Source organism: Micromesistius poutassou, assembly GCF_964030765.1.
Source record: "Micromesistius poutassou genome assembly, chromosome: 22".
In the NCBI taxonomy this organism is placed as follows: Eukaryota; Metazoa; Chordata; class Actinopteri; order Gadiformes; family Gadidae; genus Micromesistius; species Micromesistius poutassou.
In genome coordinates this window covers 7,416,867-7,428,444 of record NC_140292.1, presented here as the reverse complement: position 1 = coordinate 7,428,444, position 11,578 = coordinate 7,416,867, and the positions used below count along the sequence as shown (strand labels likewise).

General features: G+C 45.1%; 1 protein-coding gene across 2 annotated transcripts; it reads left to right on the top strand.

The window, feature by feature from the left end:
* The first annotated feature begins 2,038 nt into the window (after nt 1-2,038).
* LOC311367440 (complement component C7-like) lies at nt 2,039-11,413 on the top strand. 2 transcript variants are annotated; one of them, XM_084486287.1, is made up of 18 exons: nt 2,039-2,097; nt 2,323-2,384; nt 2,728-2,803; nt 3,194-3,335; nt 3,754-3,895; nt 4,292-4,430; nt 4,841-4,969; nt 5,168-5,411; nt 5,954-6,067; nt 6,426-6,592; nt 7,155-7,386; nt 8,076-8,250; nt 8,778-8,865; nt 9,288-9,420; nt 9,670-9,864; nt 10,171-10,267; nt 10,520-10,704; nt 10,962-11,413. In XM_084486287.1, the coding sequence occupies exons 1-18, from the start codon at nt 2,065-2,067 to the stop codon at nt 11,138-11,140; spliced, it is 2,532 nt and encodes an 843-aa protein (XP_084342413.1). In that variant the 5' UTR covers nt 2,039-2,064; the 3' UTR covers nt 11,141-11,413. The 2 variants fall into 2 exon arrangements, with proteins under 2 accessions (XP_084342413.1, XP_084342414.1); XM_084486288.1 differs by having other exon boundaries at nt 2,041-2,097; nt 7,155-7,371.
* The last annotated feature ends 165 nt before the right edge of the window (nt 11,414-11,578 follow it).

Below are 11,578 nucleotides of genomic sequence, written 5' to 3'. Positions count from 1 at the left end.
ATTCCACTGGTTACCTAGTTGAACTACCCGTTAGATTGGCTATAACACTCAAGAAAGACCCATAGCGCTGACTATTGGTTGATGATAAGTATAGCCGAGCTATAGACATATAACATCTCCCTTTCTGACTCCCTATACATTTTCAAGCTTTCCATAAAACATTGCCCAACATAACATTTCAATTGAACTCAAATAGTCTTAGACCTTGTTGGTTATATATTTCATTGTTCTCCTCACACCTTATGATAGCAGCAAAACGTTTATTTTACTTATCACCGACACTACCCATAACATTCAACACAAAAGCATTCCTTTCTCTGAGACATTCCCCTTCAGTGTCGTGCTTCCTCTCTCAGTCTCTCTGGTGGTCTGGTCTGGTTGATCTTCCTGCGGCTGGTGGGTCAGTGTTTGTGCTTGGTGTGGTACTGTGTCTGTCTGAACGTACATGGATCTGCTCCCGCTGCATGAGATCCAAAGCAAACTCCTGCGGTTCCGCCTAAACACTTCCATCATCAGATTTTACTGTGAATGATCTAGGACTCACTTCTTTAGGGACAGTTGCCTTTCTGTCCCAGGTGCTGATCGTTTTTGTTGTTTTGTCGATTGTTGAGATCCTCAATTCTCACCGTATTATTTTCCTGCAGACCTCCCAGTCTCCTGGCTGTTATACCAAAGTTATTTTTCTGTTTCAGCTTGAGCTGTTCCTCATCAGTCCTCTGTTGTCCTTTCCAGATGGAATATGTGGCAGTGTGGTTATCAACTTGCGGCCTATGAGCAGCTCAGCAGGAGTGGCCCCATACGCCAATGGGGAAAATAAAAAACTAACTCTGGCCAATAACCACACTCAGATCGGCTCTGATGGGATAGAACTGTGGGCAGCTGCCTTTGCCTCAACCCTCCCGGAGATCTGTGATCCCCGCCTGCAACACCACATCCTCTGCCGCTTAGTGCACGGTCCTCTGGAACATGATGTCAGACAGAGGAAGAGCAGATGTCACCATGTCAACATACACCTAAACCTCATCAGACGTGGGGGTGAACTGTGTTTTGTCCGTGATGGGGAGAAGCGCCCTAGACAAAGCATCGGAAAGCATTATGTATTTTCCAGGTGTGTATATTGGCTCAAAGTCATACCTCTGAAGCTTAAGCATCATGCACTGAATTAGGAGAAATGTAATTTAGGTTCTTCTTGATTATCTAAATCAGCAGTTTGTGATCGGCCTCAGCTGTGAAATTCGGCAGACTTTTGGGAGTTTCCCATGTCCTTTAAAGATCCCTGGAAAACGATGAGTGATGTGAGTGTTGCATTTTCACTGTAGGTCCTCTTAACCAATCCCAGGTCGTCACATGCTCTCACTCCGAGGAGTGATTGTCGATTAGGAACCAGCACAAACAGCACATTGTGCAGCCTTCCTTTCACGTTCACTTTCAGTCTGCATGCTCATAACAGGAATATCATACAGGCTATATAAAATATAGCCTAGACCTTTTAACTTGCCCAATTGAGTTTAAGTGATTAACAAGGCTTCATGCTTACATGTGAACCGTGTAACCTAATCAGAAGAGATTATAGCACATCTGCTGAAACGGCTTCATTTCTGCGGATTTACCAACGAGTTCGCACGTAGCTGGGTCCTTGGAATCTGGATTGAGGCATGGGGCCATGGGGACTTTTGCACCAGCACTGATCTCGTGCATCAACTAGTAGAACACACATGCACGCGTGTGCACACACACACACACACACACACACACACACAAATCTGACACAAAAAAGTATTAATTGCACAATGAAACAGGTTATATTTGGGACATATTTGCCCAATAAGCTTGGACAGAAGAAGACAAAAACAAGGAGTGATGATGTCGCATTACTCACAGTACACAGAGGCCGCTCTAATTATTCATTATGACTCATGAAATGGTCTGGATCCATTCTTGTCAGGTAATGACGAAACACAGTGGAACACTGTGTTGCTTTATTGGAGAAAGTCCTGGACACAGCTATTGAGCAACTCTCAATATTCCCCAGTTATATAGCCAAAGTCCTCTCTGTCTAACCACATGAGAACTGCCTTCAGAGTGCCCACAATGCAGGTAAAACCACCACATGTCTTATATTCTGGCATACGATTTTTTGTTTTTGTTTGCAATTTTTTGTATGCATACTTATTCATGTTGTTTTGTTTTGTTTTCTGACGATGGCTAAGGCCACTCACACTTACTTTCACTGATAAAAATGACAACTCACATAACCATTCTTCATGTTGTCACATGTATCCTTAATTTGCTTAAATGTTCTTGTTTTGGGGTTCAACACAGGCTTACTTTGCAATCGTTCTGTTGTCCTACATTTTACTGCTCTTTGGTCCTCATCCATCTTGGTATGTTTACCCAACTTTGTTGACTTTGAATTGCAGTATTGTCAAATGTCAAAGTGTTTTTAATATCAAATGATGATTATCATTTCATGTTATTGAATATGATACAGATAATACATTTACATTGAGGGCATTTAGCACAGCCATAATACATCCCATTACATAATATAACAACATTGACATTGACTTTCTATGCACTGCCCTTCTTTCTATTGTAAGTGAGTGTGCTCGTGAGACCCCTATGAGACTATAACTAGGAATAAGGGCTGTACAAACGTACTTGACATTGAATCACTCTTGTCTGCTGCAGATGACGGCCTACTTTAATTCCCTCCTCTTGTCTTAGTTGTCGACGGCCGTTGAACTGCCAATGGGGTCAATACGGGGAATGGTCCCAATGTGACGCTTGCACCGAAACAATGGTAACCATGAGGAGGAGGAGGAGGCTGCATCTGCACGCCTAAAGTTAGCAGTTACCTCAACGTTAGCCGTTAAAGGTAACCTATTATACCACCAGGTGTGAGTGTGATTAGCCGTTACAAGCCGTTTTGAAAATCGTTGAAAATCTTCTGACATCATAGGTAAGCGTGTCGACCTAGATGTATGAACACGCCCACTCGTGATGTCAGAAGAGGCCGATTTTCAAAACGGCTTGTAACGGCTAATCACACTCACACCCGGTGGTATCATATGTCCCCTTTAATATACGCGCGTAGCCACGAAGCAACTTCAAAACATCTACACGATGTTAAGATACATTTCTGCCGCTGCAATGGGTTGACATTGCGGCGTCGTCATTCGTTTCTGTTCAGGTACGCACTCGCCCCGTGTTGAGGTTTGCCCAGAACGGAGGGGCGCCGTGCAGGGGAGATGCGGAGGAGGTGCTCCCGTGTGCGGCCCGTACACAGTGCCCGCTGCAGACGGACTGCGGGGGCAGATTCCGCTGCACCTCCGGTACGTTGAGCTACAGTGCATACGTGCTCCGTGTGTGTGCTGCTTGCTTCATTCTCGGCTTGTCCGAGAAAATATTATGTTTATAAGGGTAAGATATGTTAGTGGTATGAGGCAATGAGGGTGTTGAGTTGTGGTTTAAAACCATTCACGGCATCCTTTATTTTTTTCCACTGCAAAAGGAGCAAAGGGGTTATATTTTTATTAGCGGTTATATGGCCTTGAAATCTCTTCACTAAACACAAGTGGAATTTGACTGTAGAAAGGGCTACGGCTGCAGTAGCCACTGAATTGATTTGGAAAGAAAGAGGAGGTCACAGATGACTGTGTGTGTGTGTGTGTGTGTGTGTGTGTGTGTGATCGTGTTTGTGTGTGATCGTGTATGTGTGTGTGTTTGTGTTTGTGTGTTTCCCTCCTGCAGGCCAGTGTATTGGCCGGTCTCTTGTGTGTAACGGAGACCAGGACTGTGAAGATGGCCTCGATGAGAGAGACTGTGCACTGGGCAGAGACGATGTCTGTGATACGGACAAAACTCCCCCCAACTCTGACCTCACAGGCAAAGGGTAAACAGAACTCCCAGCATGCATTGTACACAAACAAAGGCTGTTAGTGAATGAAATACATTAACTTAAATTAGATAAAGTAAAGTAGAATAGCATAGAAACTACACACTAGTATGCATTTGAAAAGTTTGGTGGAAGTCTATGTTACCCTATGATTTATTTCTAACAAGGAAGCTCTACTTTTTATCCAGTATCACATCCTTGGACGTTTCAGATGTTACATTCTCTATCACACACACACACACACACACACACACACACACACACACACACACACACACACACACACACACACACACACACACACACACACACACACAGACTCTAACCCTCACTCACTCACTCACTCACTCAAAGTTGAATTCAACAATATTGCTTGTTTGTTATTGTAAACAGGTACGACTTGTTGACTGGGAAGCTGAGAGCTGCCGTCATAAACACTCTGAGCTTTGGGGGACAATGTAGGAAGGTGTACAGCGGAGACCACAACCTCCTGTACAGACTGCCACAGAGCCTCCTGGCGTACAACTTTGAGGCATGTAAACAATCGTATACTGCCATCCAGTGGTTATTTGTTGGGAATTCATTGAACAGACCTGGGATTACATTTCCATAAAGAAATGTAGTATACTGTAAGCATTAACTCATTTCAATACATATATGCAGTGCAGTATTTCTTAACCTTTCCCTGACTTCTCCCTGAAGTTTAAATAACAAGGTTTACTGGTAGAGGTGGATCTTTTGAAGTAAAACTGGTTGAAAAGGTTTCTAAAAGTAATTAACCTGTAGCTTCTTGAAACTGCCGAAAGACCTCCAATTATGGAAGGGAGATGGTTTGTTTATTATCTTGAGGGGCCTACTGCTAGTCACTCACTTTGGTAGTCTCCAATGTGTGCTTTGCAGTTGAAATGTGTTTTATAGTCTAGTTTTTGGCCACTCGTACAGGTCAAAGTTGACAACGAGGGGTCTGACGAATCCTACGAGAGCTCCTGGTCTTACGTGCTCCACGTTCAAGAAAACGCCCTATTTGAACACAACCGGATCACTTTTCACGAAGAAGTCAGCGAGGGCAAGGTAAACCCTTCTGCTAGACCCTTCTGTCAGCACGTTCAGCTAGACATTCTGCTATAACATTTTGTCATATAACGATCATTCTTCTTCGAGAGAGTGAGAGTAGTACTCTCAGACTCTCATTCCCTTGGAGCAGAATCTGTTCTGATTGGTCGACTCATGCCGAACACGAGTTGTCATCCACCTCCCCTTTGCCTCCAGGCTAAGAGACTTCTGATCCTGAAGAACCAAGTGGCGCTGGCCCAGTTCCAGAACACGGCGCCCGAGTACCTCACACTGTCCGAGGGCTTCTGGAGAGCCTTGTCCTCCCTGCCGCTGGACTACGAGTATCCATTATACCGCAGGCTGCTGCAGACCTACGGGAGCCACTACATGTCCGAGGGCACCCTGGGAGGCCAGTACCAGGCCCTGCTGGAGTTCGATCGGGATGCCCTTGCATCGACAAGTAATTATTATTTTTTTTTTTTATCCATTTGTGATGTCACAAAGTGGGGTAGACCACCCTGATGAATGAGGTCCAGTTCTGTCCATAATACATTTAGGTGGACGTTCACACTTGTGACGTCATAAATGGACGGTTTTCGGAAGGACTTTCAGTGACAATAATCCACCGCACGCACCATGGTGTTAATAGAATTCTGGACTATTCTATAAAGCACTTTATGCACTTTTACTTGGAATAATGACATTGGGTGTTGCAAAATATAAAGAAAAAAATACACATAATTATTATTGTAATTAATAATCAAAAAAACATTATAGTTGAAACTATGAATTTGTTGAATCAAAATGTGTATTTGTAAACTTCTACATGTATTTGTTCAAAACGGAAATAGATGTATAGTGATGGGTTTGTGTGCTGTATTGGCGATCATTCAGATCATTCGATAAAAAGGGCCAAATAATTCTCATCCTTTTTCTGTATTTTACAAAAATTGTTAAACTATATATAATAACATGCGTTGTGTGTGACTGTGTGTTCAAAAGGCACAACAGACACGGACTACCAGAGGTGTTGGAGGAAGGTGAAACGTCGTCTTTTTCGGAAAAAAGTCAAAACGGTCTGCGAGAAACTGACATCTTCACTCAAATCCAGCCATGGTGAGTAGTGTTATCGTTACATCAGAGTGCAAATGTGAGAGAGTGAACTTTCTATCGACCTTTCTATATTATAGGCCTACTGTATTTTCTGTGTTGTTGTTTTTTTTCCTTTTTTTACTATGATTATTTTGTATCTTACTTAAATTGGTGGTGCTTTGGGTATTTTCTCGAAGCCAACAAAGCCCTCTGAATCAGGAGAGAGTGAAAAAGACAAATAATCATATTATATACAAATATATGAAATAACATCACATATTTTTATTAATTATTATTCTATATTATCATATCCTGTTTAATACAATATATATATGAAATAATTATTACATCACATTATGATTTTGAATCGTCCTCCCGGCAGGACACAACACCAACACCCTGCGCATCAAGACCAACGTAGTGGGCGGGGCGGCGAGCTTCATCAGCGGTCTGGGGGTGCTGGATGTGGAGGACCCCGAGGCCAACGCAGCCATGTACGAGAACTGGGCCTCCTCCGTCAAAGACTTCCCGGACGTCATCGACCAGAAGGTACCGAAATCAGCCTTGTCCCCCATTTGAGTTCAGAAATCCGTCTTTGGCCTCCTTTTTAATTCAAGCTTCGGCTTTCATGTATCCTGTACACGTTTTTCCCATTTTCCCTCTCCTCTGACCTTTCGCCCTCCTTCTCTCAGAGGCCCACTCCGCATCTCCTTTGCTTGCATCCTGTGTCGTTTTTTTTTTTCCTTTCTCTTCAACCAGCCCCTTGTCCTAAAGTGAATTGCCCGATCCCTGCCGGGCCCGTCACATCCACAACATCACCAAATCCGCTTCCATCACCTCAGAAACATCTCAATGACTCTGGCCTCCCACACGCTGGGACAGCCTGCCGCTCCACATGCGCTCTGCCCCGTCCCTGCCCATGTTCAAAAAGCACCTCAAAACATTAATTTTCACCAATCCCTTTGACCCCTAGCCCTCCCCTTTTTTGTTAAGAGACATTGGGTATTATGAAAGGGGCTATATAAATCCATAACTTGGATTTATATAGCATTATTTGTATTATTATTATTATTATTATTATTCTAGTTATTATGATCATGCCCCTCCCTAGCTGCGGCCGCTGTATGAGCTGGTGAAGGAGGTGCCGTGCGCCGGCCGCCGCCGGCTCAACCTGCGGCGCGCCACCGCCCAGTACCTGGCCGAGGGCCACCCGTGCCACTGCCCGCCGTGCCGCAACAACGGCCGGCCGCTGCTCTCCGCCGGCACGTGCTCCTGCGTCTGCCGGCCCGGCACCTCGGGGCCGGAGTGTGAGCGGGGCCAGGCGGCAGGTGGGACGATGATCGGTTGGTCTCGGACTTGTCGTGGACTGCGTAGGCCGAGGCTTAAAGGTCCCGTGTTGTGCCACCGGGGCGTGAGCGTGATTAGCCGTTACAAAGCCTGTGTTTTAGTCACGACGCAAGTGGGCGCGTCCACCGAGGTGTGTGGACACGCCCACTTGTGATGGCACTAAAACACAGGAAGGGGTCGATTTTCAAAACGGCTTTGAATGGCCATGCACACCTGGTGGTATGATATGGGACCTTTAATGTCGTACGGAGACTTAACGAGTTGGGAGGTTTGCTTTTATGCATTTTTATCTCTGTTGGACTTTAGAGCACATTGTTTGATGTTGTGAGTGATATGAAATTCATACAAATAGGAACATAGTTAATAGTGTAATAGAGTTTATGTATTCTGTATCATATTTCTTTATTGATATTGCTTTACTGTCAATATATTTGAAGTTGATTATAACCACTAACTTCAAAATCCTTCCATAGTATGTTCAAGAAATATGATTTTGAGATGATCAATTCATATTTCTTAAATGTATTAACTTGAGTCAGACTCATAGATATTGCCATGGCGACAAGAAAAACATTTGCCTGATAGACTTTTAGTAAAAACTGGAAAACAGTAAACCCTCGAAGGTCCATGTCCAAAGTTGTGCGGCGATAAATCAAAATCAAACAAAACTTTATTGACCGTTCAGGGCCGATCCATGACAGCTGGAGCTGCTGGTCGTCTTGGAGTGCCTGTACCTCAGAACCTGGAGGTGAGAGGTCACGGACCAGATACAACCCAACGTGCTCCAATTCCGGTGCTCCGTGTTCTGGAGCATCGTCTGAGCGCGCACCCTGTGAGGACCCAGAAATCCAGCACCTGAAGTACGGACACGCACACACTCACACACGCGCACGCACGCACATGCACGCACACACGCAGGCACCAGCCCACACAAAGACATGAGAGAGAATGCAATGCTAATGTTATTAAATGCGACAGTGTAATGTCATACTGGTGTATAACACAAATGCATTGTAGGAGGCGTAAATACATATTCATTTCATTAATATTTGATATTGTTTTAATTTGTTAAAATGATTATACGTGTGGTTAAATGAACAATGTGTTCATTCCGTCCATATAAAACCAAATAAGAAGCTCAGACATATTGTTTGATGTAGGGATATCAAGCTCACAGCGTTTGTGAGTGAGTGAGCGAGTGAGTGAGCGAGTGAGTGAGTGAGTGAGTGAGTGAAGAGAGAATACAACATCTGAAAATCCCAAGAATTTGATACTGGTTAAGAAAGTAGAGCTACCTGGTTAGAAAAAATACATGAAGTGATGAAGACCTCAAGTCAATGCTCAAATAAATACTAAAGTGTCATTTATATTATATATATCTTTTCAGGCTGATGGAGCCCCAATGCTTTGATCTGTCTATGCCCGTCAGGCCCACGTGTGGCCCGCCCCCTAACCTCCTGAACGGATACATCCAGGTGAGACACGCTTACCTTATGTTGCATCACACACAGACATACGCACGCACGCACACACGCACGCACGCACGCACACACACACACACACACACACACACACACACACACACACACACACACACACACACACACACACACACACACACACACACACACACACACACACACACACACACACACACACACATAACAGGAAGTTGTAACGCAAAATAAGACACATTGAAGATAATGAAATGTTTTTCTATTCCGGATACTACTGTGCTCAACCACAATCAACCACACATGACTTTCAGAATATCTCTTGAGAACATAATATTCTGGGGATGTTTTAACCGTCCATACTGGATTGGTTGACGGAAGGTGTGTTCAGTTTCCCCAAAAAGCATGCTGTTGATAGTGGAGGCTTTTATTGTGAAACGCAGAGCCCTAAGGATGCGTACGCGGTGGGTAGCAGCATAGAATACCAGTGCATCAACGGCTACTACCTGGTCGGAGAGCCCATGGCTGAGTGCACCCCCAGCCAGACCTGGACCACTGGACCCAAGCGGTGCAGAAGTGAGTGTTACCCCGGGATCTGAATCTTACTCTCTCCATTACGGGCAGCTCACTGCACGCCCACTCCGTCCGTTTGTCTGTCCTTCCAGCTTACCTGTGCACGCTCCTTTTTAAAGTTTCCCGGTGCCTCACTCTGCAAACTCTCCTCCTCGGTCTTCTTACCAGGGTTTTGTTATTCCATATTGAGTTGTCATGAGTACATTCCTTATCCAAGTCTCAATCTAAAACCCAACCTCGCCGCCTCAACAGGAGCGTCATGTGACCCCCCGGCCATAAGAGGCGACGTCATTGCCACGCCCACCAAAGCGACCTACGGGATCGGAGACAGGGTCTCCTTGTCCTGTCCCCAGGGGTGGGCGCTGGAGGCCCCGGAGCCCGTGATCCTGTGCAGTCCGGGGCTCCAGTGGTCCCCCTTCCTGGCCGCCGCCGTGAGGTGCACCCCAGGTTTGGAACCACCGACCTCATGCATTGGTCAGGAATCGGAACGTCATTTAGAAAGCTGTACTGTACACGTGTGTGTGTGCGTATATGCGTGCATGTGTGCGTGCGTGCGTGCACTGCATTTGGGATTATATGCATACAGAGTGTGTGGAAATACAATTATACAATACAATTATTACATTTTTGTGTAAGAGGCTGATGAGGCAATTGCAATTGTTCATATTTTCTATTTGTTTGCAACAAAAATCCTTTCTGTCATCACTTATTTAATGAACTGATGGATGACCTGTGTTTTCTTTGCCCTGGCAGTGCCGCAGGCCCCCACCCTCCCCCCGGGCCTGGGCTGTAAGCTGTGGGAGACCCAGGGGGCCTCCGAGTGTGTGTGCAGGATGGCGTTCGAATGCCCGTGAGTAGAGCTGCAGTTGACTCGACAAACGAGTGCTTTACTCAAACGTGTTGAGAACCGATCTCTTTAGTAAACGACAAAAGTGTTTTTTGATTATCAGTGAGTAGTGATTTGATAGCCTTCAGCTCTGTTATCAAGATGAAGGCGGCTCGGAATGTACCTGACCCGTACCTCGCATGAAACATTTATAATGGCGGTCCCAAGACCGAGCGGAAACTGATGTCGTTTTGATGCGTTTCTCTTTTCCAACAGGCCGTCGCTGCTGTTGTGCGCCAACCTGGGCGCGAGCCGAACCCGCCTGCTGAGTGTGTGTCAGCTCGGGGCGCTGAGGTGTCTCGGACGCAGCTTTTCATTGGCCGACGACGGCGAGTGTGTGTGGGCGGCCAGCGCCACCACCGCTTCCTGCCCTGTCTGCACGCCGGGCCAAAGCTGTCACGGTGAGTGTGTGCGTACGTGTGTGTGTGTGTGTGTGTGCGTGCGTGCGTGTGTATCTGTGGTCATGTCGATTCTACATGACTACAGATACACACACAAAAAGCACAAAACCACACAATTACACTTTTTTTAATATATATATATATATATATTTTTTTTTTTATCGTATTTTAATAATTTTTTTATCGAATATTCACTGGCTATACCATAATAATCCTAATAATAAAATGCTAATCCCTATTTCATCGCCTACACTCAGAGGGCCGGTGCACATGTCAGAACCCTGCAGAATGTGCAGAAGATTCTACGCAGCTGTGCGTCCGCCACGGAGGTTCCAGTGTTGCCGTGACGATGACGCAGTGCGAGGCGGGGGCTAGGAGGTGTGCGGGAGAACAGGTCACAGTGATCAGCATAGACGACTGTACCGCAATGGACTGACGACGTGCGTGTATGTATGTATGTATGTATGTATGTATGTATTGCCTAACTTTCTTTTCCATGTCATGTTAATAGGGAAACAGTTTTTTGTACTTTAACATTAGGCCTAAACCGGCAGAAAACCCACTACCTGAACAAAGCTACACATATGTATCATATGTATAGCGGGTGCTTCTATCCATCGTGGGCTCGCACATGGGTGGTTGTGGAGGTTGTTTTGTATGTCATTTGTGTTTGTGTTTTTTGGTTGCAAATAAAAGTTAAATTCAATCATTCAGTCCCCCTTTTCCATGTTTGTAGTCCATCTTCAAGGTTTGATTATATATGTAGAGTATATATATGATTAATGCACATTGTGAATAGTTCCACAAACCTCAGAGGGTTAAGGAAGAGTGTGATTAGTGAAAAATAACCAACCATGCTAGCCGACTGCCACTG

What these genes read in the sequence shown, in the direction of transcription:
- LOC311367440 (XM_084486287.1), top strand. Translation starts at nt 2,065, where the DNA reads ATGAGAACTGCCTTCAGAGTGCCCACAATGCAG. An exon ending in CAGATTCCGCTGCACCTCCG is followed by an intron (nt 3,336 to 3,753) that starts GTACGTTGAGCT and finishes TCCCTCCTGCAG; the next exon opens with GCCAGTGTATTGGCCGGTCT. An exon ending in GCCGGGCCAAAGCTGTCACG is followed by an intron (nt 10,705 to 10,961) that starts GTGAGTGTGTGC and finishes GCCTACACTCAG; the next exon opens with AGGGCCGGTGCACATGTCAG.